General features: G+C 52.3%; 8 protein-coding genes across 8 annotated transcripts; 4 read left to right on the top strand and 4 right to left on the bottom strand.

Annotated features, from left to right (window-relative positions):
• Positions 1–170: 170 nt before the first annotated feature.
• EI97DRAFT_488020 (uncharacterized protein) lies at positions 171–1,314 on the top strand (the record flags this gene model as incomplete). Its single annotated transcript, XM_033802191.1, has 2 exons — positions 171–835; positions 992–1,314. The coding sequence occupies exons 1-2, from the start codon at positions 232–234 to the stop codon at positions 1,312–1,314; spliced, it is 927 nt and encodes a 308-aa protein (XP_033655447.1). The 5' UTR covers positions 171–231.
• Positions 1,315–1,502: 188 nt separating this feature from the next.
• Positions 1,503–2,596, bottom strand: EI97DRAFT_277945 (uncharacterized protein). Its single transcript, XM_033794333.1, has one exon. It carries the CDS (start codon positions 2,370–2,372, stop codon positions 1,578–1,580), a length of 795 nt encoding a protein of 264 aa, XP_033655446.1. The 5' UTR covers positions 2,373–2,596; the 3' UTR covers positions 1,503–1,577.
• EI97DRAFT_277944 (t-SNARE affecting a late Golgi compartment protein 2) lies at positions 2,597–4,258 on the bottom strand. Its single transcript, XM_033794332.1, has 3 exons — positions 4,126–4,258; positions 3,530–4,062; positions 2,597–3,480 (listed from the first exon to the last, which is right to left on the bottom strand). The coding sequence occupies exons 1-3, from the start codon at positions 4,146–4,148 to the stop codon at positions 2,822–2,824; spliced, it is 1,215 nt and encodes a 404-aa protein (XP_033655445.1). The 5' UTR covers positions 4,149–4,258; the 3' UTR covers positions 2,597–2,821.
• A 253-nt stretch (positions 4,259–4,511) lies between these two features.
• Positions 4,512–5,683, top strand: EI97DRAFT_431997 (EF-hand protein). Its single transcript, XM_033798068.1, has 6 exons — positions 4,512–4,584; positions 4,695–4,751; positions 4,850–4,865; positions 5,036–5,161; positions 5,212–5,424; positions 5,479–5,683. Exons 1-6 carry the CDS (start codon positions 4,582–4,584, stop codon positions 5,511–5,513), a joined length of 450 nt encoding a protein of 149 aa, XP_033655444.1. The 5' UTR covers positions 4,512–4,581; the 3' UTR covers positions 5,514–5,683.
• Positions 5,684–6,454: 771 nt separating this feature from the next.
• Positions 6,455–11,506, top strand: EI97DRAFT_441193 (uncharacterized protein; the record flags this gene model as incomplete). The annotated part of the gene is made up of 1 exon (XM_033799683.1): positions 6,455–11,506. One exon carries the CDS (start codon positions 6,455–6,457, stop codon positions 11,504–11,506), a length of 5,052 nt encoding a protein of 1,683 aa, XP_033655443.1.
• A 308-nt stretch (positions 11,507–11,814) lies between these two features.
• EI97DRAFT_374314 (P-loop containing nucleoside triphosphate hydrolase protein) lies at positions 11,815–19,176 on the bottom strand (the record flags this gene model as incomplete). The annotated part of the gene is made up of 8 exons (XM_033795446.1): positions 11,815–13,124; positions 13,176–13,916; positions 13,974–14,876; positions 14,927–15,049; positions 15,099–15,760; positions 15,811–16,147; positions 16,225–17,661; positions 17,712–19,176. 8 exons carry the CDS (start codon positions 19,174–19,176, stop codon positions 11,815–11,817), a joined length of 6,978 nt encoding a protein of 2,325 aa, XP_033655442.1.
• Positions 19,177–19,657: 481 nt separating this feature from the next.
• Positions 19,658–21,267, top strand: EI97DRAFT_415643 (uncharacterized protein; the record flags this gene model as incomplete). Its single annotated transcript, XM_033796864.1, has 2 exons — positions 19,658–19,925; positions 19,983–21,267. The coding sequence occupies 2 exons, from the start codon at positions 19,658–19,660 to the stop codon at positions 21,167–21,169; spliced, it is 1,455 nt and encodes a 484-aa protein (XP_033655441.1). The 3' UTR covers positions 21,170–21,267.
• A 14-nt stretch (positions 21,268–21,281) lies between these two features.
• EI97DRAFT_374576 (molybdopterin biosynthesis protein moeB) lies at positions 21,282–23,015 on the bottom strand (the record flags this gene model as incomplete). The annotated part of the gene is made up of 3 exons (XM_033795461.1): positions 21,282–22,326; positions 22,381–22,594; positions 22,670–23,015. 3 exons carry the CDS (start codon positions 23,013–23,015, stop codon positions 21,282–21,284), a joined length of 1,605 nt encoding a protein of 534 aa, XP_033655440.1.
• Positions 23,016–23,257: the final 242 nt, after the last annotated feature.

Here is a 23,257-nt window from a genome sequence, read left to right as displayed (position 1 = left end):
CATAAATGATTCTTGAATCTTTTCCAAACCCATCTCAAGCTCAGCCACAGCTGCAAGCCTAGTACCTGCCCAATTGATGTTCTCAAGACTTCGCTTAACCATACACACGTATAAATACCACCCCTTTTGGTGTTTTCACCCAGTTCGTCCCCACCACCACCGTGACTAGAATCCGTTGGCTTGTCCACGCTTTGTCCCCATTTTTATCACCCAAATCAAGCCATTGCCAAAATGTCCACTCCCAATTCCTCCACGACCCCATCTGACCGCACCTGCGGCCACTGCGGCATCTCCGCCTCCTCGCTCCCCGAAGGGTCCAACCTCTCGCAATGCTCCCGCTGCAAGAGCGCCTTCTACTGCAACCGCGAGTGTCAATCCGCGGCCTGGGCCGAGGATAAACCGCACTGCAAGCGCCAGAATTTCGTCCTGAAGTTTCATCTCTGCCCCCAATACATCGTCAACCCACCCGTCATTCGCACGCTCTCCGTGCCCGCCACTGCGACGCTCGAAACGCTGCATAAAGCGCTGCAGATCGCGTTTGGCTGGGCGGGGACCCATGCGTACGACTTCGCTGTGCTGGATCCGGCGTTTGAGCCGCCGACGGCGGCGGAGTATATGGAGCAGGGGATGAAGATGGATATGCGTGGGGATGGGATGTTGGGGTTCGAGGATCCGAGGGAGTATATTGTGAGGGTGGTGCATAAGCCGGAGGAGTATGTTAGGGGATACAAGATCGATAGGATGCATGAGGGGAGGAGGAGGCATCCGAGGACCGAGGAGAGGAGGAGTGATAGGACGAAGGTGTATGAATTGTGGGGAGAGAAGGGGTTTGCGGGTGAGTAACTCTTCTTCCAGCTACTCTACTCTTCTCAAGCCTCGGAGGTCATAGGATATGTCATGCACTGAACCGCACTACGCCGCACTGTATTGGCGAGGCTCCAGTTATTGAAGCAGTGCGTCTGCTAACATGGAGTTTGCCCTCCACCTTCAGACAAAGCAATCGAATACACCTACGACTTCGGCGACAACTGGGTCCACGTCGTCACTCTCGAAGGTCGCGCCCCACCCACGGAGAGAATCGTCTGCCTCTCCGGAACGGGCCATGGGGTCGCCGAAGACATCGGGTCCGATCAAGGCTGGGAGAACCTAAAGAAGGCGTACCGCACTGCGAACCCTGATAAGGAGCAGAGGTTCGCTAGACGCATGTATGAGACTAAGTGCATCAATGGGGATAAGAGGGGATTGGGGGATGGGAGGGAATATGAGTTCAAACTGGAGGAGGTGAATGCTGCCTTGGCTCGTAATGGGCTTTAGCGAGTGTGGAACTCAGAAGTGGCTTGAGGGGACGAAGGTAGGTTTGAGAGAGACGTTGTTGGAGGGAACTGCATGGTGTGGTACTCGGACGACCTGCGAGTTGTTTCGTGCTAAGCAATACAAGGTCGTGACTTTGTTCTTGCGCGAATGCCCTGCTTGTACGCGAGCGGTCCGAAACGACTTCGCCAACAAGTGCCTTCTAACTTCATCAACCACTTCCCGCCAACGATACACAGTATTCGCTCCCACCCGATCCCTATGCTCTAGCTCCCCCCACCCGTTCTCAAAAACACGACCGGCAACAGCCGCCTATCCCTAAACTCCTCATCAACCTCATACACCAAGGCTCCATCATTCCCCTCCTCTTCCCTAAACCCCTCCCTCTTATACACCCCCAAACCCATAACAGTCGCCTCAGTCGTACACTCCAAACCCCCCCTCCTCCGCGCCTCCTCCAACCCCCATCTAACCAACCCCTTCGCAATCCCCCGCCTCTGATACCCAGGATCCACAGCGCACATATCCAGCACGAAAATCGCGGGCACCCCACCATCATCCCCTTCCACAGCAGCCTCGGCCTTCTCCCTAGCAACCTCGACCCGTCGCCTCCACATGGACGCGAACATCTGCCTTGCAAACCGCGCCTCCCTCGGATCCAGGTCCTCGAGGTCCTCCTCCGGATACACGGTGCTGGGCACGTCGCCGTAGCCCTCGACAAAAGAAGCTTGCTGCCAGATGGCCATTCCGACAATCTTTCTGCCGTCGGCATCGAGGCCCCCCGGACTATTCTCATCGCCCGGTTCGGCGCGCACCGTCGCTTTGATAAACACGGTGTTGGGATCCCCGTCGCGGTTGCGCGTCACGTGCTCGTAGCGATGCTGGAGGTGGTGGATCCCGCGTTGGCGGCCTTGGGGCGTATCGTAGGATGGGTTGACGGCTAGCCAGAGGGTTTCCTGGATTTGGGCGCCGAAGGACTGGGCGATGCAGTTGAAGACTCCTGGGAGGTCGGTTTCCGGGTTGGTGACCGGGGTGATGAGGATGTCGTTGGGGGAGGACATTTTCCAAGAGCTGGAACAAAAGGAATTGGTCTCTGGGTTATTGTGGAGGTTGTGTAGGGTCGAGGTTCGTAAATTGAGGAGGATGGATCTGTTTTTCCCTTTCGGTCGTTGCTGTGGAAAATATTTTTTGACGCCGTTTGACAGTGCCTTGTAAATGCATCTGACGGAGGATGGGACCCGTGGACGTTATATGGCCCCTTCTCATTACGTAAGCGGACATTAGTTTTTGTCAAGCACTATTCCTCCTTCCTGAAGCTATCGTATTGCAAGGATAAAACTTATCCGAAATGGCACAAGCTGACATCGTGATTGGGAAACAATCCAGATAGAATTACATAGCACACAGCGGTAAAACGGCTTTCCAACAAAACCAGCAACTGTCTACATGTGAATAATGTCTCTACGTTTCATTAGAGTCATGATTCGCTCACGCGCTCTGTCGAAAAATACTATACAAATACAGCTGGTGGTTCACCAAACGAGGGATCTCCACCAGCTTCCTGCCATAGCCGTCTCTTCCGCCTATGCCAATCCCGTCTTGATGGCATCGTTACCGAGCCTGCAGTTGTACGCGGCCGTCTTGTAGTCAGGAAAGAAGCCTCCATCAGAGCATCACGAGGAGGCGTGACTGGGGCAGGGGCAGGGGTGCTGGTTCCCTTGCGACTCAGTTTCAGGGACAACAGGATGAAGACGCCGGCGATCAATATCGCAAGCAGGAGCATGATCTTCCGCTTGATACTTCGACGTTGATAACCAGATGCTACTTTGAGCTCTTTGTCAGCCTCCTTTACATCCGTTGCCATGCGTTCCACATTGTAGTCAATTCGGTCGAGCATGCTTCCTTGATCGATAACCATGGTTTGCAGCTCCTGGAAGATGTTCGCTAGCTCGATGATGCCTTGGGCAATGTCCTCGATTTCGCGTTCGCGCTGTGCAATCATGGCCTCGTTGGGGTCATGGCGGAGGCGCTGTTGTTTGGTTTGGAGGAGTGTGGATTGTGAGAATGATCGGTCGGCATCAGACTCCTGCAGAGCCGGGTCGTTGTAGGGATTCTGGACGGGTGTGGCAGAGCGGAAGGGTGATGTGAAGCCTCCAAGATCACGTAGTTCTATGCCAAGTTAGTTTGTCTCTTTGACAGTAACATTGGACATGCGTACTCTTTAGGTATGCCGCCTGCTTCTTGCGGAACATGGCGCTGACGTCGCCCACCCGCGTTGCCAACGATATCTTGAGATTGCGCGCCATTATCTCCTCGCCTTGATTGATGCTACCCTGCTGCTTTGCCTCCCGCACCATGGCCTCGATCCTCTTGATTGCCTTCTGACACTTCTGGAACCCGCGAGTGATGGTCTGCGTCAATTGCTCAATCTCGCGCTCCTCACGCTTCTTGACGTCTTCGTCGTCGAACCCTGGAAGTACATGCTTCTGGTGCAGCTGCTCGAGTTTGCGTGTCTGCTTTGCGATTTCGGCGAGGTACTCGGTGACTTCGTCCTGGATATCAAGCCACCGTGGCGGTAGTAGGTCCATCTCTATCACCGCATCGCCGTCATCCTCGAATCCTCCGCCGGACATGAGACCCAACCGCTCCTCAGAGACGCTCCCGCTGTCGCCGAAGCCATTGGAAGCGCGGCCTCCATAGCGAGTTCTCTTCGCAGGGTGGTGTGAGTACGACTGCCGGTAGGAAATATAGCTATTGAAGCTACGTCAGCATGTGTGTAGCTGTAGGGGTCAAACAGTAGCGGAGAAGGCGTACAGATTTGTCCGGTCGCGCCACATGGCGCAGGGTAAAAGGAATGGTAGGATAGCAACTATACCATGGCCGGTCGAGCTGCAGCAGCGGTCTAGCGGTGGAGGCGTGAGCGGTCTTGATGCTGGTTCGAGGTGTCTTGAGGTTTTGGGGCATTGATGCGGCCCTGGCTGTCCCAAGGCCCAGAAATGGTTACTAATTAGTGGCCTTTAGCGGTACGGAACGGAGCATTTAGGCGGCAGGAGCGCAACCCAACAGGGGAGAGCGGGGACACATATCAGCCCGCCATTCATTTCACTCCTCACCCCCCGCCTGGGCCAGCCGCATTCACAACCTGCGCCTTGAGCTTCTCCACTCCCCCCCTCCCCCCAAAACAGCACCTTCTACCAGAAACGACAGCGTACACCGTCCCCGACGAGAAACTCTCCCTCTAGTTTCATTGCGCCGCTATCCACAACAGCAATGGTGCGTGTGCTCCTCCCCGCCGAATGCCCGCTCCATACCCCGCCCTCCAGGAAATCATCACATTGGCCCAGCAACCCCCTCGCGCCGCACAAGCTGACTGACCTCTCCAGGCTGATTCTCTTACTGAGGAGCAAGTCTCCGAGTTCAAGGAGGCCTTCTCTCTGTTTGTAAGTGCCCCTTGCCCTTCTGGATTTCGGTAATCCGCTGCTGCCTAGCGGTGTCGTCCTCACATTCTCCTCGACTTCTTGCTGACATGTTTTGTTAGGACAAAGATGGAGATGGTACGTATCCTCGCTCCCTAACGTCGTCACACGCCCAAACGTTCCCACGAGCTACACCTATCCGTATACGTTTTGGATGGCAGACACGCAACCCCGGCCCCTTTTACATTTCACAACATTGCCGCCAACATATAGCCTCGCAGCATGTTACTGATGGTAATGGATTGCAGGTCAGATCACCACGAAGGAGTTGGGCACGGTCATGCGCTCCCTTGGTCAAAACCCCAGCGAATCCGAGCTCCAAGACATGATCAACGAGGTGGATGCTGACAACAATGGCACCATTGACTTCCCCGGTATGGTTCCATTGCAATAGTCAGCCACCTGCATGCTGACCCTATCATAGAATTTCTCACAATGATGGCCCGCAAGATGAAGGACACCGACTCTGAGGAGGAGATTCGGGAGGCATTCAAGGTTTTCGATCGCGACAACAACGGCTTCATCTCCGCCGCCGAGCTGCGCCACGTCATGACCTCCATTGGCGAGAAGCTGACTGACGACGAGGTGGACGAGATGATCCGGGAGGCGGATCAGGATGGTGATGGACGAATCGACTGTGCGTGTAACCACTAGACCCTGGGCGAAGGGAGAAGCTGACCTGTCAAACCAGATAACGAATTCGTTCAGCTGATGATGCAGAAGTGAGCAACGGTCAATTTGTTCATGTATGGTTATATGGTTCAGCAAGGGGGCCGTGATCGGATTCCCTGCGATAAGTAATGGACCAGTCTAGTTCTTGAGGCACTGGCTGCTAAGACGACTTCATTGGTGTCTCATTGTCAACGGTTCAGTCTGGGGAGACTGCAAGCTCGATATCCTCAATTTGATTTATTCAGTCCCTTGGTCTGGGGATTACATGTCCTCCTTCTCATCTCTCCTCACCGCATCAAAACTCAATCTGTCGTAAGCGTCTTGGGCTTGGCTGTACTACTTGACTTGGAGGTATAAGAGCGGCTCTGTCCTCATTCAAACCTCGGTCGCAAGTAGCTTTGCCCTATTGATCCGCCTGCGCACCCAGGCGCCGCTCTTTTCGAGTATGCACGTGACGGACTGAAAGGACCTCGGGACGAACTCGGGATCTGGTCATGTCCGTACGGAGAACTCGTACTTGGCATGCGCTACAGAATTGTACTTTTGCTAAACGGTCATCACATTCCAGAGAGATTATATGCATGCGTTCCTAACTAGATACCCTGGAATGCTGGCCTCCAAGAGCCCACCTGCACCACCTGGGCACTCCCCCATACACCAAGGTCTTGGAGGGTTGACACATACCATTGTGGCTCCAGCCACCACAAGCATGGATACAAAGGGTAATATCATAGTTCGCCTTGCGCATCTTTGGTTCTTTGTATTTGTTGCCGGATGAAGCTGCATCCACCTGTTTGGCACTGGCCGGTGAACAACAAAGAAAGATGGTGAAGGTGAACGTCAGGTATGGAGTTGGTTCACTTGCCAATTCTTTTGTCTCGTTCCATACTTCTTCTTCCTCTTGTAACTTCTCCATGCGGAAATTCGTTTGCTTCCTTTAACAGATCTTTTCTACATTCACCTTATCTTTTCTTCCCTTTCCATTCCAGTCCATTATGGCAGCTGCGAAGCGCCAGGTATCATTCGCCAATCTGAATGACAACATCAAAGACCGCATCTTCAATTTTGCTGGTAGAGAAGCTGTCTTCGCCTACGATATCGCGACAGGTGGCCAGGAGCGACACAAGCCCTACGTCAAGAACAACGCCTTCTACGAACCCTTCACATACTGGGACTGGCATGGGACGGACTCCACCTACCAAGAGGACGATAAGAGGAAGCGTCGACTGTTTTGGGACAGAGAAAGAGGATACCGAACCAATGCCGGACAATGGTCAAGCTATCCCAGCCCGTCGAGGAGGTGGAAGATGTTCCGGGAGAGGATAAATGACGATACGAGAGGTTGTGTCAAGAGGATCGCGCTGGCGCGATGGATGACAAGGGAAGACTTGAAGTGGGTCTGCGAAGAGCTGCCTGCGCTGGAAGCGCTGGGTCTCAGTGCCATACAGACGTTCGAGGGGCAGTCGCCTTTGACCGATGATCTGGGTGAGGTGGATTGGCATGGTATCGCTCATCTGCTACGAAATACCGACTCCAAGTATTCAACATCGAATGAACAGCCGAATATCTTGAAGAGGTTGAAGTGGCTGGGCCTGGCGAATGTTGTCCATACCTTGAAGCATACACCGGGGCCGCTTAGCCTGAAAGTGCTCAAAGACGAAGGAAACGACCCCTTCAGCACCGTTCTACCAATATGTTCACAACTACAGACCCTCTCCATCCGCGCTCCATGCGGGGCAGACAGCCACTATTGGACGGAGCAGCCTCTGCAAGGAATGTACGCGCACCAAGAAATCTGCAAACCGATACTCCGGATTACGCAGAATGCGCCAGAGACGGTGAGGACGCTTGAACTGAGGCAGTACTTTGACTATCTACCTCAGTTCTTGGAAAAGTTGCATGAGCTCAAGCCGTCCATTAAAAAGGTCGGGATTGATTTGGGAGCTTGGGTACAGACATTTCCGATTAGGCCACCACTGCTTGAGGAGAAGGTAGCTTTTGTCACCGACGACGAGATTGAGGGAAACGTGCAGAGGGCAGTGCACTTTACCGAATACCTTGCCCAGTTGGAGAAAAAGGAACCACTCACGGAGTCACCCAAAGAGACCCTTTACACCAAACCCACCAACCGCTACCTCGCCCTTGAAGCCAAACAAGAAAAAGCCACCCAGGACAACCTCCACCTCGACGCCCTCTACAAACAACAAAGCAACACATTCTACAGCCGCACTAGCGGAACTGATTACCCCTTTCTCCCCAGGCACGACCCCAACTACGACTTCTCCAGAGACTACTGTTGCCTCCTGACTGAACAGTCCCGCCTCGCCTACATGACCCAAGATGCAGAATACTGTCCTTTGAATGTCCACGACTTCGTCGAACGCCGCCGCCTCCCAGAGTCCCCTTTCCTCCTCAAGCCTACTCCCGAAGAACTCGACCTTGCGGATCGCAACCGGACGAATACTTTGCCGCAGATGTTGAAGAAGTTGTACGACCTGCGTGACGCCGAACCGAAGCTATATGCGCTGGGGCCGGAGCCACAGAATAGGAGTAATGATCCCGTCGATCCCTTGGCATTGGTGCAGATGAGGGATGAGGCGACCGAATGGGGATATGAGGAGGGTGCGGGATCAAGATATAGGGACTTTACTGCCGACGAGGACTTTACGGAAATTTATACGTTTCTAAAAAAGCGGTTCAACTGGCGGCCGGTGTTTGATTGGGATGCACTGATGGTGCCCGAGGAGGTGGAGCAGAGGGTAGACAGGGCGTTCAAGAAGATGATTATGGACGATGAAAAGTACCTCGAGCGCATCGCGAAACATTTCGGGTATTTGCGTAAGGCGGAGATTCCCGTGCATGTCCTAATCGGACGCCGGAAAACTGGGACTTCGAGCTGTTACTGGGGCTGGCCGTACGACGAGAGGAAGTGGAGAGAGTGGTTGAGGAAGGACTTCGACGCCAATCTGGGGCTTGTGGTTGGAGATATCGATACCTTGAGTATCTACTACGACCTGCGCAACCCCTTGGACGAGAAGCGATTGGAGGAGATCGAGATCATGCAGCCTTTGAGACGACCACATGCTTCTTGTCCGCAAGTCCCATGTCCTTGGGGCTCGGGCCTTCAAGGAAAAATTAACAGACACCGGGTTCCCTCTCCTGCGCAAGGCGGAGACTGTCCCTTTCTCACCCAACGGCAACCCCTATCCGGCAAATCTCTACACCACACGAAAGGCGCCGCCCAAAGGAAACAGAAAATGGCCAACAAATCCACCCTAGCATCCAAATTCAACAGAACCCAGTCCGAGTACGCAAACCTGGCACCCCACTCCGCCTCTCCCTGCGCCCCTCCTACGGGCAGAAACGCACATGCCTACTCTTCCGATTCCGATCTTGAGGATCCACAGACGGGAATCCCACCTCTGCACTATTTAGCTAGGACAGCAGCATACACGCGTGAATCGCTCGGATGGCAGCGCTTCTGGACCCGGTATGCCCTGCACTTCTCCCGCCTAACGTCCCTCAATGTCCGCATGCCCGCCGCCTTGGACGATTTATCCATCGGTGGTTCCGTCCGGCTGGCCAGACTCCTTGATCGCAAAGTCGGCTGGGTGATGGGCGAGTTCACGGATGAGAGGCAGCAGGTGCAGACGAGGGAGGATTTGGAGGATACGTTGGATTCACTTGGTGGGAGGAGAGAGGTTTTCGAACATGTGCCTGAAGTACCGGTTTGGAGTGGGGGAAGGTTTGTGACGAGGTGGTGGGTTTGGCCGGAGAAGAGGGGGGAGTGGTTGAAGGTGGGAGAGGGGCCCAAGCAGGTCGCAAGGTTTGAACAGGTGCCGAATCCTGGATGGCCCGAAAGAAGTTTTGCGGAGGAGGATTTCCAGCATACCGAGGGCAGGGAGAAAGAGGAGTGTAAGAAGGGGAAAGCAGGCGTTGTAGTGGCCGTGCAGAGGGAGAAGGAGGCGGAGCAGAGGTTGAGAGTCAAACTGGGACCTGCTGCGAGAGAGAAGCAGCGAAGGAAGAAGTTGTACATCGATGGTGCGGTTCTGGTTGCACAGGAGAAGTGGGAGACCTTGCTGCAGCGGGAGATTGAAGGGTTGGAGAGGGACTTGACCAAGGTGGAGAATCTGTCTACGGAAAGTTACGAAAAGACTGCTCTCTTGACTAAGGTCCAGCGAGCGATTGATTGGCTCCGTCTGAGACAAAAAGAGAAGGCTCCAATCCTCGCGCCATCCCTTGAACTTTTCGACAACGAGAACGATATCAAAGCCGCGTTGGGATGGAAGAACGCAAAAGAAATGAAACACACCTGGATTCCTCAGCATTGGCTCACGGACATCGTGCAAAAGGACTACGAATACGGTTTCTGGAGACAGTTCGATGTGGAGGAGCACATTGCAGAACTGAGACAGGACTTCCTGAAGAAGATTGATGAGCTGCAGCAAAACGTCTCAGTTTTGCGGACTCCGGCCATTGAGGTATCGATGAAGGATATTTCTGAGGAGAAGAAGACGACCTTGACCTCATTCCCTCAGACTCCTCCTAAATCCGATAGGAGGAACTTGAACGGCAAAATCCAGTGTTCTTCGGGAGAGCAGTTCCGGATTGACGACGCCAACATGGCTGCTCAGTTGACACCCCCAGCATCTTCATCGCCAAAAAAGAGACATGCCAAGCCTCAAGATGTAAAGCAGCAGAGCGTATCGCCCACCGCCAAATCCATCCTGAAGAGCATAACCATCGTCGTAGACGAGAATCCGAGTTCGAATTTTCCAACTCCCCCATCGGGTGCTGCTGACCGGACTAAAACGTTCACGTTACCGGGTCTCGGAGCTATGTTTGGGGATCTAGGAATCTCTAACCAAATGTCACATTCATCTCAAGGGAGTCAGCTGAATCCTCCAACCCAGGACGCGCAAAGTCCCAATGCAATGGGGCGGAAGTGCGATATTGAGATCGACGCGAAAGCTACGGCAAAGCAGAGGAGCAGGGAAAGGAGTAGCACGGCGTCGACATCAACGTCTTGTTCTTCCTCCGTGCATGATCTCATCCAGGAGCAGCTTGAGGGGGAACATGTTGAGGAAGAGGAGACCGTCCAGGAGATGACGCAGGAAGTGGTAACTATCAAGGTTCGACAGACGGTACACCAGGAAGAAACCGTAGTACCTCCTGCTTCAGCGACCGACACTAAACCACCTGCAGCTTCTGTGCTTGCACAACACCTACCCACAGTATCCCCATCTCCTCGTTCTAAAAATGAGCTAAAGAGAAAAGAGAACGACGCAGTGGCGGAAGAACCACTCCCTCGGAAGAAAGCTCGAATGGACACAACACCAGTACTTCCGGCGCTCAAGCACAATGTTGAAGAGTCCGAGTCGCTCCTTGACCATACCCCTATTCCAGCGCAGGAGCCAGAGCCCATGGCACCCCCGCGACCGAAGTGGGAGCTTAGGGAGGAAGCTGCAGAACCAGTGGTGAAGCAGGAACCTCCCGCCACCCCTGCTCCTGTAGCAGAAGAATTTATCAAAGTAGAACCCATTCTCAAACCACCCATCAGTAAGAAAGCTCGTCGCAGCACCGGGGGAAAAGCAACGGCAGATCCCTTGTATAAATATGAGCCGGAAGAAGACTCAGACGAGGATGACGCCGATCTACTCGGCGGCGGTGATGATGACGATCTCGGTGACGCGCCTCGGAAGAAAGGAAGAGGTGGAAGGAAGAGTGGGGATAAGAGGAGGAGAAGTAAGCTCGAATATGCTCCCTCTGATGAGGACGAAGACAACGATAGTGAGGGTACCGGGCAGAAGGCTTCAAAGGGGAAAGGGAGAGGGAAAAGTAAACGAAGTACAGGCACAGAATCGAGAGCTTCGAAGAGAAGGAAAGTTGCGAGTGCGACTTTAGTTCTTGAGGGTGTAGGAGACGCCGGCGGAGATGCAGGAGCTGGAAATGCTGGTGAGGGTAATGCGCCTACAACACCGCCTCCGCCCGCGAATAAGGCGGCAAAGGGTGGTAGGAAGAAAAGGGTTATACCGCGCCGAAGTTGAGTCCAATTGCGGGCCGGACGAGGAGTAGGGTCAAAGCGAGGGGATTGGGACGGTAGGCTAGGATGAGGATGCAGAAAGATTGATTCTTCCGTTATTAGTCCCGGAGGGTTTTGTTTAACTAGACCGGCTTGAATTGCAGTTGTACCTCCATCTTTCCCGCCTCCATAATCATACGGTGCTGGAATGAGGGGAGGATATCCATTCGATAGATTTCTCTCGACTACACAGTGTGAAACAGCACTCTTAAGTACTTCCTACTTCCCTTTCTGCAACCTTCCCGTCCTTAGAGTTTCTTCCCAAATATGCAACTACAAGCCCAACTGCTTATCACTCATAAAATGACTCCCGCCCGCACACCTATACCCCGAACTCTGCTTAATCCACTCAAAGCCCACAGGACACCTGCCCAAAGCCTTCAACATCTCCTTCGCCTTCCTCTCCTTTTCTCGCTCACGCTCCATCGCTGCCAGCAACTCCTCACGCTCTCTCCGTTCCAACTCCAGCCGAATGCGCTCCTGTTCAAGACGGCGTCTCTCTTTCTCTTCTGCTGCAGCCTTCTCGGCTCGCTCTAGATCGCCGAGGCGCTGTTCTTCGCGGAGTCTCTCCGCTTGGAGGCGTTGGAACTCCTTTTCGCGTGCGATTGCGGCTTGTTTGTCCAGAGACAGTTGGTGCCATACTGCGTCTGAGACACCGGCATCCCGTTTTGGATCGCGATCATTTGGACCTTGCACATTCTGCTTCTCAGTGTTCGTGGCCAATGATACGCCGGCTTCCCGCGGCTTCTCCATGGAATCCTGCGTGGGAGCTGATGGTGCACTAATTTCCACCGAAATTTTCGAAGAGGAAGCAGGCTGTGCCTTTTGCTGCTGCTGCTGCTGCGAGATTTGTAGCAGTCCCGAGTGCGGAGTGTGCCGCGTTGTACCTACAGCTTCGTTACGACGAGTTCGTTCGTCAAGCATGGCCTCCATGGCGTTGATAATAATGGCCTCCGTGAGAATCAGCTCTGCGCCAGGCTGGATTGGTGTCGATATCAGAGTGCCAAACATGGCCTTAGCGAGGGACTTTACATCTCTTGCGTTTCCCCAAGAAGCGGATTGCGACAATTGTTGAAACAGTTCGAGGATCCGCTCCTTCTGGTCGGCCGAAGGAGGAGTCACTATGGAGATATTGAACGCCGCCTTCTGTTTCTTTTTCAAACCGTCAAGGAGCTTGACTAACAGCTCCAAACAAGTCTCTGGTTCCATATGCTTGAAAATGACGGACTCGGGAAAGCGGCTCGACAAACCCGGGTTGACAGACATAAGACGATCCATGGCTTCATCGTATCCAGCGAGAATAGTGACAAGCTTTTGGGCGTACTTCGGCTTCGTAAGACAGTCGACCAGTTCGTCCATAGCTTCAGTCGCAAAGCCGCCTTCTGCCAGTCGATAAGCTTCATCAATGAACAGGACTTTACCCAAAGCCGTTTCGAGAAGCTTCTGAACTTTAGGGCCCGTCTGTCCGACGTATTGGCCAATCAAGTCAGTTGCAGAGCAGTTCACGACTTTTGCTTGTGCTAGTAGGCCCATGTCGTAGAAGACCTTGCCCATCTTTTGCGCGGTTGTGGTCTTGCCAGTGCCTGGTGCCGTTAATATCACATATATTCAACAGTTGAGGACTGAAAACCTACCAGGAGGTCCTTTGAAGAGGAAGTTGAACGGTATCTGCTCGCGAGGATCCATGCCGAGAGCCTTCATATTTGCAGCCGTGGTCTGATATCCTTGGAGCTGTTTGATAAGTTCTTCACACCCCACCACATCATGGAATAGCTGAGGTAGGTTTGTTGCTGCTCGTTCTCCCCGGTCGTGTTCCGGGTCGAAGTCAATCGCTTCAAACGTATCAGGAGCCTTCACCTTGCCCAAGGACAGGTGCTTCTGATGAAGACCTTTTGCTCTGTCCAAGATGATATCCACTTCGCCAGCATTTCCGAAATTTGGCCGATTGCGGGCGTGCTTGAGAACTTCCATCGCAACGTTTTTGGCCTGATCAGTTGCATTGAAGCCAATGTTTCGGAGTTTCAGATCCAGTATCTTGCGCAGTTCGTCGTCGTCAAAATCCTCAAATACAAACGCCGAGTCCAGAGGGAAACGCCTTGCCAGCCCAGGGTTGACATCGCGGAACATTTCCTCCATCTGTTCCTTGTATCCAAGCAGGAGGACACAACGATCTTCTCCCGGAGTGCTTTGAACTTCGGCAACAATGGTGTCAATAACAGCTGTTTTGTATGGATCTGCGACGGAAGTACCAGCAAGCATATAAGCTTCATCAATTATGAGCACTTTGCCTACAGTCGACGCCAATATTCCTTTTGTGTTGGTTTCAGATTGCCCTAAAACGCTGCCGACAAAGTCTGCTGGGTTCTTGACAATGACTGCGGGAGCAGAACATGTTAGCACGCTTATTCACTCAATTAAAATATGCTGCTCACCTTCACCGTTTGACAGTAAGCCAATGTCAGCCAGTATGCGTCCATACAACTTTGCTACCGAGGTTTTACCCGTACCAGGCGATCCAATAAAGCATTTGTTGAGCGAGTATTGGACGAGGGGCTTCTCCTCAAGCTCTCGCTGGTAGTTGTATTGGATGCTATCAAGAAGAACCTGGACGGACTCTTTAACAGCCTTCAAACCAATCAATTTTTGGAGTTCATTCCACGCAGCGTTGTCCCTTAACACGGATGCCGGCTCTGGTCCAATGAGGTCCTGTCTGGTGAGAAGATTATCGACCGGTTGTAGGCCAGCCCTCCTCTCTTTGCGTAAGCGCTTTGCCTGTCGTTCGGTAATACGAGCGAGAACGTTTTGCACTTCACTAGCATTTCCGAATCCTTCGCGGCCCCGACCTCTACCAATTCTACGGGCTACGATTCGGATGAAGAGGCCACCGAAACCATCCTCTACTTTCATCTGTCCCTTGTACCTGGCGTTGATGTAGTGACACAAAATGCGCTGAAGTTCCCCATCGTTGTAATCTTCAAACTTCATCTCAATAGGGATCCGGCTTGGTATTCCCGGATTGTGGGCGAAGAATGCTTCCATCTGTTTCTGGTAACCCGCAAGGACGAACACAATCTTGCCAGTCAAGTTCTCGATTTCCGCCAAAAGGTAATCCAGGACGGCTGCGCCTCCGTAACTATTTCCGGAAACAAGCTGGTAGGCTTCGTCGATGAAGAAAACACCTCCGCCTTCTTCCAGGATCTTCTGTATATGGTCCTTGCAAGCAGTGACACCTTCGTTAGCCAGTGAAGCCCCAGAGGTCTCGAAGAAGAAGTCTCCAGGGAGTGCACCAACTTTGGAGAGGAATTTTGCGTATAGACGTGCGACCGTTGTCTTGCCTGCAGGAGTGTATGAGAATTGAGTAAGTGCATCAGAGCTGTCTCCTTACCTGTCCCAGGATTTCCCAATAAAGCCGCCCCTAGTCTTTCGTTTTGAAGAGAGACACCTTGTCTGACGAGCATGTCCACTTTCGCTTTGATATCGAGGAACTGTTGTTTCACTGACTCAAGCCCTGCAAAAGAAATGAGTGCGATGCCCGCAAATGTCAACATGCGTCTTACCTATCATGTCCATCAACTTATCCAATGCTTCGTTCTCCGCGCCTTCGAGCTTCTTCTGGGCCTCCCACTCATCCTTTGACTCGCTGTGGTCCCACTTGCTGGGCAAAGAAGACCCAGGCGACGCTGGTGTCGGGACATCGAGGCCCAAAGTGGTTCCATCTACAGAGCTTGACTGACTGGTGGCTGCAGGGTTCTTGTCGCTATTGCCATTAGGTCCCTCTAAAGAGCTCGAAACTGGTTGGCGTTGTTGCGAGGTTGACGAGTTCATCTCCGCTCTGCTCCTCTTCTTCAACTCCTCTAGGTCCTTCTCCTGCTGTGCCAGGCTATTCAGGCGTTCTTGATGCTCTCTTCTATCTTTCAACACTCTTTTCTCGTGAGCAATCTCATCCTGAATTTCAGCCAATCTCTTCGCATACTGCGCCTGCTTGGCCTGACGCTCTTGGTCTAACAGGAAATCTCTCTGCCGCTTTCTCTCCGTTTCGCGAGCATCAGCCTCACACCTACGACACAAACCGGCTGCAAGGTCGTGACATCTTCTCTTGATATGGTGATCCTGAGGGCATTTAGTGGTGACGATCGCTTCGCACTTCATCTTAGAGTGATCCTGCAATTGATGACACCGGTGAGGGCAGACGTGCTGCCCACAACTCAACATGACACCACTGCATTGTGTTAGCAGGCCCACATGTTGGTAAAATTATCACAGACATACCAAGGCTCAGAGCAGCCCCCATCTGGACAAACGACATCGAATTGCTCTTTGGAAGTGAGCAGAGCTTTTCTGTCGGGATGGCGTTCGCATTTGACGGGCAACCCGTCGTATACATGACCCTCTCGTTTGAGCTGCTCCATCAGAGGTATCCAAACTTCCTTCCCCTTACGGCTAGTCATGAAGGTGTTCGCGTTACCAATCATGATCAACGCGTTCTTTGCTCTTGAAAGAAGCACATTGACGCGCTGTGGCGACGCCATGAATCCAATTTCGCCAGCGTCATTGCTTCTGGTTAGAGATGCGATGACAATGTCACTTTCTTCACCCTGATAGTTATCTGAGCATGATGTCAGCACGGCTGTCGGTGGGAGAACGTGTAACAGTGGTTCACAGATGTCTGCAACTAACACATACCTATCGTGGATATCCTGATCTTCTGCTTGCCGACATCTGCAGCAGCAGGCGACATCAAACCAGCCCGAATGAGCTCGAAAGAATCCAGATCATTGAGTACGGGATCGTTTTCATTCGACAATGTTTTCATCAAGAGAAACAGTTGACCCAAATAGGGTGTGAGAATCACAATCTTGTCTGTGCCGTATCCTTGCTGGCCTAAGTATCGGACACATTTGAGCGCCATGTCAACCTCGTACTGGTTTTCCTTGCTGATGTTGGCCCCTTGGTCTCGCCGATCCGCAATCCGCTCAGCGTTGAGCTCAGGATGGTCATGCGAGAGGAAAATAACATTGTCTTGAAGACCTCGGAGGTGGGGTCTGTTGAGAGTTTTTGGTGCGTCCTCCAACTCCGGGTACGTCAGGTTTCTGACCAGCGACGATATCTCCGGGCGCATTCTGTGCTGCTGCATAAGGGTAGTATGCGGCACGCCGGCGGTGATCAGCCTTTCGAACAAAGACATGTTCAGATCGTAACCGTCCCCCTTTTCTATGGTAAGCTGGAAATTGCTCACCTTGGGGCGCAGCTGTTTATGGTCCCCAATGAGAACAAGCTGTTTGGTGTTTGGCGTCAAAGCGGTAAGCAAGTGGCTTTCGAGTACTTCGCCGGCCTCCTCAACAAGAACAATGCCTGGAGCCGCTTTTTGAAGCATTTCTGCGTACTTGGCAGCGGCCGTCGTGGTACACCCGATGATCCTCTTCTGAGAAATGATAGAGGCCGTCTTCTCGTTGAAAAGTTGCTCTAGGCGTGTCTGACACTGGTCGTATTTCTGTGCAAGATTGCTGATCTCGGAGACATGCTCTTGGATGAGCTCCATTACCCATCGCTCCACGAGCCGGGAGCGCGCATCCTTTGGTAAGCTCCAAATCGCAGGAAAATCTCTTCGAGCACTTGCTTCGAACACACCAGCTTGCTGCCCAGCAATCCAACGCTTGATCAAGTAGAGTTTGTCCATTTTCTTGCCACGTCTCTGGACCTGAATCATACCATCACCTGCCTCTGGAACTGTGAAGGCATCGAAGTACTCCGAATCTTCGGATAGCTCCAAGTAATCAAGAATATTTGCGTCCGTTGCTCTGAACCTCTTGAAGGCTTGAGTCTTTTTCATCAGAGCTTCGTGGTAGCTCTCCGCCTGTGACCTTACGTCCTGTATCATATTGTAAGTATTTGGTTTCATTCTGTATGTATTCTGTTGTTCAGAGATGCTGAGGGGCTTCGTCCTTGTTGTATACCTCGGGCCGAGTCGAACGATACGATCTGGTGGAATGCCAATATCAAGTAGGTCTTCGAGAAACTGGTCAAGGGCATGGTTGGTGTACGTTAGGACGAGGATATTCTCGGTCGTATAGCTGACCAACGTCTTAGCGATCAATGCGCCAATAAAGGATTTGCCAGTCCCTATAGGGGTCAGATTTACCGTCTTTCGTTCAGAATTGTCTAAAACTCACCAGGAGGGCCTTGGATGAGACTGAGTCGCTTGCTCAGCCCTGTGATGAGAGACTCAGCCTGAGCGGCGTCAAGCTGTATCGCTTTCGGAGTGGAGAGCGTGCTCTGGAGGCCGGTTCGCCATCGATCTCGGATCCACGTTATGACTCTTGGCGGGACAACCGGAGAAGGTGCCTCGCTTGACCTTGATTCCAAGTCTAATAACTGCTCCTTCATGGGTAATTCAGTCATTCTCTGAAGGCATCTGAGAATCGGTTCGTATGCAAAAACGGCGGTATCTACTTGTACGAAACGCAATTCTGCCGAAGTTTTGGTAGTCTGGAGTACCTTGCTGAGGGAATGCGAGTCTTGGATGCGAAGGACAATGATAGGAGGCTTCTGCGAAAGCATATCCTCGTCTCTCTCGACGTTCGCAAAGGCAAGAACCGCTCCCTCCGAGATGAGACAGCCAAACGCCTGATGCTTTATCAAGTTCTTGTTTTCCGCAAGAACCTTCTTTCTAGCTGCTGGGTCGGAATGCCGCGCAATCTGGGGGATATCGTTACCACACAGAAGCTGCAGAGAGCAAAACTTCCGCCTGGTCTCGGTCCCGCAGTCGAGCCCGACGAACCGGAGGCCATCCAATACCAGTTTACGTCTGCCTCTTTTCTGACCAACAGCAATCTGGAAATCATTTCGCAACTCACCCAGAAGGTCTTCTCGCAACAAGCGAAATTGGTTATCCAAGTGCAACAGGCCGCGTTCCTCAGGCTCGACCTCCTTGATCGCATCAGCTCGTCGATAGAACGGTCTCTCCACCGAAGCGAACTCATCTGGAGTAGGCAGAATCTTAATCTTGCGGAAGTCAGCGAAGTCGTTGTCGTGACGCCCACCTGGACCTTCTGAGGAGTTTTTGGACGTTCGTTCGAGCAAGTGTTTGATCTTGTGACCAAGGTTTCGCGTCTCCAGGATAGATGCATTGATCAACGATTCATTGCTGGTCACTTGTTCAGCAACGCTTCGTACATCCGGGAATCCTTCCACTGCGGGGGCAGATAAAATTTCCAGAAGAAGCCAAGCAAAGGCATGAGTCGCGGCCTGAGACAGACTGCCAGCAAAATGAGATTCACAGAGCGTGTTCCAGAAAGTAGGGGGCTCGACGATTGCTTCAATGATACGATGTAAGAAGGTTCCGCCGTATAGCTGCTTCAAAGAGGGGTCCGCAAGATAACGAAGAGTGGAAGTGGCGGGACCATTAAGGAAGTCGCTTTCTCTTGACAGGCGGAAGGCTTTGGCGACAGCGCTAATTCCTCCTTGGGCGGCAACGATACGCTCCACGCAGTTGGTGGCACTCTCTTGAGCATACAAGGCCTCCAAGAATCGAGCTCCATCAGCGATGCTCTTCAGTTCGCGATGGCCATTGATAACCCCGTTGAAGAGCTTCGTCAGCCGGACAAGACGCTTCCCACCCTCGTCTTGATCAGCCATCACAAAGGGAGGAAGTACGTAGATTGGAATAGTGATACAAATGAGAAGAGGAGATAATGAAATAACTCTTCGTTTTGAAAAGCGAAAATTTGAGTTTGAGGGAGTCGGTAGGTTTTCAGAAAGGTTGGGATTGTGACACAAGTAAGAAGGGGAGATATTGAAATAACTCTTCGGATTTAAAGGAAAATGTTTGAGTTTGAGGGAGTTCCGTGGGTTTTCAGAAACATCGATTCCATTCTCTTGTCTTCCAATCAGCCTTGCAATCTACGACAAGCCGCCCTGCGCCATGTGTTGTCGCCCAAACCGTGCCGCAATCTCTCAAGGCAACAATTCGATACAAATATTCTGCCTTTTGGTATCCTGATCTCTTCATGCCCTTGTTTTAGCGATCTCTAATCCAGGAAGTTTATTCTGCAGTGTTTCGTTCCAAGTCCTTCGAAGTTCCCAACTCAAAGGTTCGTCAGCGAATCCGTCTTTCGCAATGGCCTTCACAGGGCGATCCGGCTCCAGCAGACGGGGCGGTTCCGGGAGCAGAGGAGGTAGAGGCGGATACTCTCGCATCAATAATCGCCACAAATATCCCAAGCCCGATCTATCCAAAGATCCTTTGGGAGGCCTGATAACAACCATAAGCAACAGCGACCTCACCAACCCAGATGGCGCTGTGGAGAATCCCGAGATCACGGAGTGCGCATATATTGCCTCTTACACTTGGACGAACGAGGCAAGTCCAACCATTGTGGTCCCTGGTACGTATTGTCGGTGCGGCCGTATAAATGGATTTCAGCAGTGACCGGCGATATCAGGCAAACCTCCCTTGTGGACTCCACCGCATGGCCCTCAACAACTCCGCGAGGATGAAGGCGAGTTTTTCCGGGATCCCAATGCTGCAAGATTCCCGGTGCATCCCACCGAGCCTGCAGTCCGAACAATCCTCAAATATGCTCCTGGATACCCGACCTCCAGTATCAACATCTTCGCCTGCGGAAGCACGCTTGGGCATCTGCTTCGGTTCGTCCGACATGTTGATAAGCCATTTCGCTTCAAAGTGGAACTAATCGGAAACACTGTCTTCTTCGCTCGCCAAGAGAACTCTCCAAAAGAACTCATCAGAGACATCAGAGGATTTGGACACACATTCCCGGACGCCTATACCACTTGGGAGGCAGACGTGAAAGGCTCCGAAACACATCAACGGATGATCCAGTATATGTTCGGTGGTCTCAAGTGTATTGTTCGGTTCGAATGCGATGGATATTTCCGTCCGTCGAAATCCGATGACTCAGCGCCGGAGTCTGCGATCGCGGATGTGAAACCAGCTGCTGATGATGACCTTGCGGAGGCTTTACGAGTTACATCCGTTTCTCATGACGTCCAAATCATTGACGGAGGTGACTCCCTTCGAATCAAGACCGGAGGGCAAGAGATTCCACAATCATCCATCTTCGATCTGAAGACGCGATCGGGAAAGTACAAGAAAGAAATCGACATGACTGACCTCCTTCCGATGCTCTACCTCAAGCAAATTCCCAACTTCATCGTCGCCTACCACGATGGGGCAGGGTTGTTCCGGCCGGACGATATCAAGACGCTGAAGTTGACGGACTCTCTTCGACGATGGGAGATAGAGAATAAGGCCGCTCTGCAGCGCCTAGCCATTCTCCTTCACAAGCTTATTGACATCGCGAAGAACGATGCCAGAGGGTTGCTAGACGTTTATTGCCCCGGACCAGATCGTCTCGAGATTCATACACAACACGGGGAGGGGTCTCCTGCACTGCCGCTTGTGTTGAAGGAAGAGTGGGCTGGTAGAGCAGAGGGCAAAGATGCCGATTCGGAATTCTCGGATGGCGAACGTCCTGCGTTGCGCGACGACAATGTTGAGTGCAAGGATGATGACAGGCCTCTGGATAGTGACTCGGACGACGATGATAGAGACTTCACGGCTTGCTCAGCCGACTCATGTGGCTATTGTGGCAAATGTTCATACTAGAGCGACCATATCTTTCCTTGGCGTTGATAGAGTTATGTGGCTTTCCTTTGTGTGTTCCCTGTGCGTGCTTGACATGGTTGGACGGCTGGTTGAACAGTGGTAGACTTACGATTCAGTAATCGGGAAAATCTTGATCCACATTTTCCCTCCAAGCTCTTAGACCACCCTTGATATCGCCAATCCACCTTTTTCCTCCATTATCCAGACCCAGCGCCTTCATCTTCTTAACCGTAAGCTGTGAATCATTGCCCAGCCTGCAGATCACAAATATAGGTTTCTCAGGATGTGATCTCAGTGCGGCAACCCAGCCCTCTTCGGGTGTGGCATCGTGATTTCCAGCAACATCCTCCCTCATAGGCTTAAGCGGAGTCCGCGAAATCTCCGAGAAAGGAATATTGACACTGCCTTCGAGGCTACAGAGATCGAATTGCACTCCTTCCCGAACATCAATGAGGATATGACTATCGTTACTTGGCTGTGATCCTGTGAACGGATTCGCTTCCGTCCTGATCTTCGCATAGTTGTCCACGGAAATCCGCTCGTTCGCGGTAAGGGCATCCACGGGAGCGACCGAGCCGCAAAACAGTGCATAATCTAGGCTCCCTGATTTCAGCGCTTCGGGTGTTACGGTTGCTTTTGCTCCACAAGAAGCGCACGTTTGTCGTCTCCCTCGAAGACGTATGGTGCGGAACATGGGACTGCCATACGCAGAGAACATTGTCAGAGTGGGAGGTTCCGGTGATGTGGTACCATTAGCGGCAAGCCCTTTGACGCCACGGCTAAGGACTTTGATGGTCTCGAGTGCTTGGAGTACGCCCATGGTCCCTACCACTGGGCCTAAGATGCCGCCCTCGCCGCACGAGACCACGGTCTCAAAAGCCGGTGGTTTGGGAAAGATACATCGATAACAAGGCCCACCGTTGGCACCTCCAGGAGGGAGGGGAGGGTTGTTTAGCACCATCAGTTGGCCTTCAGTACGTAAGGCCGATGCTGAGACGAGCGGCTTCCCGAGCAGGACGCAAGTGTCCGAGATTAGGTAGCGTGAAGCCGGATTATCGGTGCAGTCCAGCACCAGGTCGTAGTCTTGCATAATACTAAGGGAAGATTCAGGGGTAAGTCTTGCTGGGTGTGCCACGAGGTTTACGTTGGGATTCAGTCTGACAAATTGAATTAGAGAGCTGGGAGAGTTGACATATGATGCTTCTTCTTACGAGCTCAGTGCCACAATCGCACTGTCAACCTTCGTCATTCCTACTCTTGCAGTAGAATGTAGAATTTGGCGGTGCAGATTCGACTCTTCGACAACATCGCCGTCTATCAGGCCCACAGTTCCAACTCCTGCGCCGACCAAATAGGCAGCAGCTGGACACCCTAAGCCGCCTACTCCCACAATAAGGACTGAGGCTTGCTTGAGACGAAGTTGGCCTGCATTCGCGAGCTAAGTCAGTTGATTCGAACGGTAGTGAATTGTGAAAGCTTATTAAACCGCAATGGGAGTACCTTGCAAGCCTATCTCGGGCATAATCAACTGACGACCATAACGCTTGTATTCGGAGTTCTCCAGCGGCCATCTTCTAGGAGGGACGTTCTCCTCTTCAGGGTGAGATAAAGCGGCAAAGATCTCGGAGCGGAAATCATCATGAATCCCATAGCTCATGTCATGTACCAGCGATGTTGATGCTGTGTTATGCCGCGTTTGTTCTTCCATCCGCTTGAGCTGCAGTCCTTGCTGCTGCTGCCTATGGAGATGCTCTGCCTCTGCAAGTTGCTGGCGGAGCGACGCCAGTTGAGCCTCGCATGTGGATATCTGCTGGCGCAGTAATTCTATGACCGAAACAGCCGCCATATTGATTTTGTGGAAATGGAGAGGATGCGAAGTGAAAGATGGCTAGCGGGTTGGAGTTTCATCGATTAGGAATTGCGCCAAGCACGACTAACCATATTCGTTCAACAACCAACTTTCCTTTCTACTTGTATATTAATCGTTGGTGGCCCCACGACAAATTACTGATAGTGAATACTAAATGAAGCGAGTGAGCTCAACGGAATGCCTTGGGAGGAAATATGCCCAACTATTCGGGAGCCTAC

The sequence above is a fragment of the Westerdykella ornata genome (assembly GCF_010094085.1).
Source record: "Westerdykella ornata strain CBS 379.55 unplaced genomic scaffold EI97scaffold_6, whole genome shotgun sequence".
Classification (NCBI taxonomy): Eukaryota; Fungi; Ascomycota; class Dothideomycetes; order Pleosporales; family Sporormiaceae; genus Westerdykella; species Westerdykella ornata.
This window is presented reverse-complemented; position numbering and strand designations above follow the sequence as displayed.

Coding starts and splice junctions, on each gene's coding strand:
- EI97DRAFT_277945 (XM_033794333.1), bottom strand. CDS start 2,372: ATGTCCTCCCCCAACGACATCCTCATCACCCCGGTCACCAACCCGGAA.
- EI97DRAFT_277944 (XM_033794332.1), bottom strand. CDS start 4,148: ATGTGGCGCGACCGGACAAATCT. Junction 4,063..4,125: donor TGGCGCGACCGGACAAATCT/GTACGCCTTCTC, acceptor TAGCTTCAATAG/CTATATTTCCTACCGGCAGT. Junction 3,481..3,529: donor GCAGGCGGCATACCTAAAGA/GTACGCATGTCC, acceptor AACTTGGCATAG/AACTACGTGATCTTGGAGGC.
- EI97DRAFT_431997 (XM_033798068.1), top strand. Junction 5,162..5,211: donor TGGCACCATTGACTTCCCCG/GTATGGTTCCAT, acceptor ACCCTATCATAG/AATTTCTCACAATGATGGCC. Junction 5,425..5,478: donor TGGTGATGGACGAATCGACT/GTGCGTGTAACC, acceptor CTGTCAAACCAG/ATAACGAATTCGTTCAGCTG.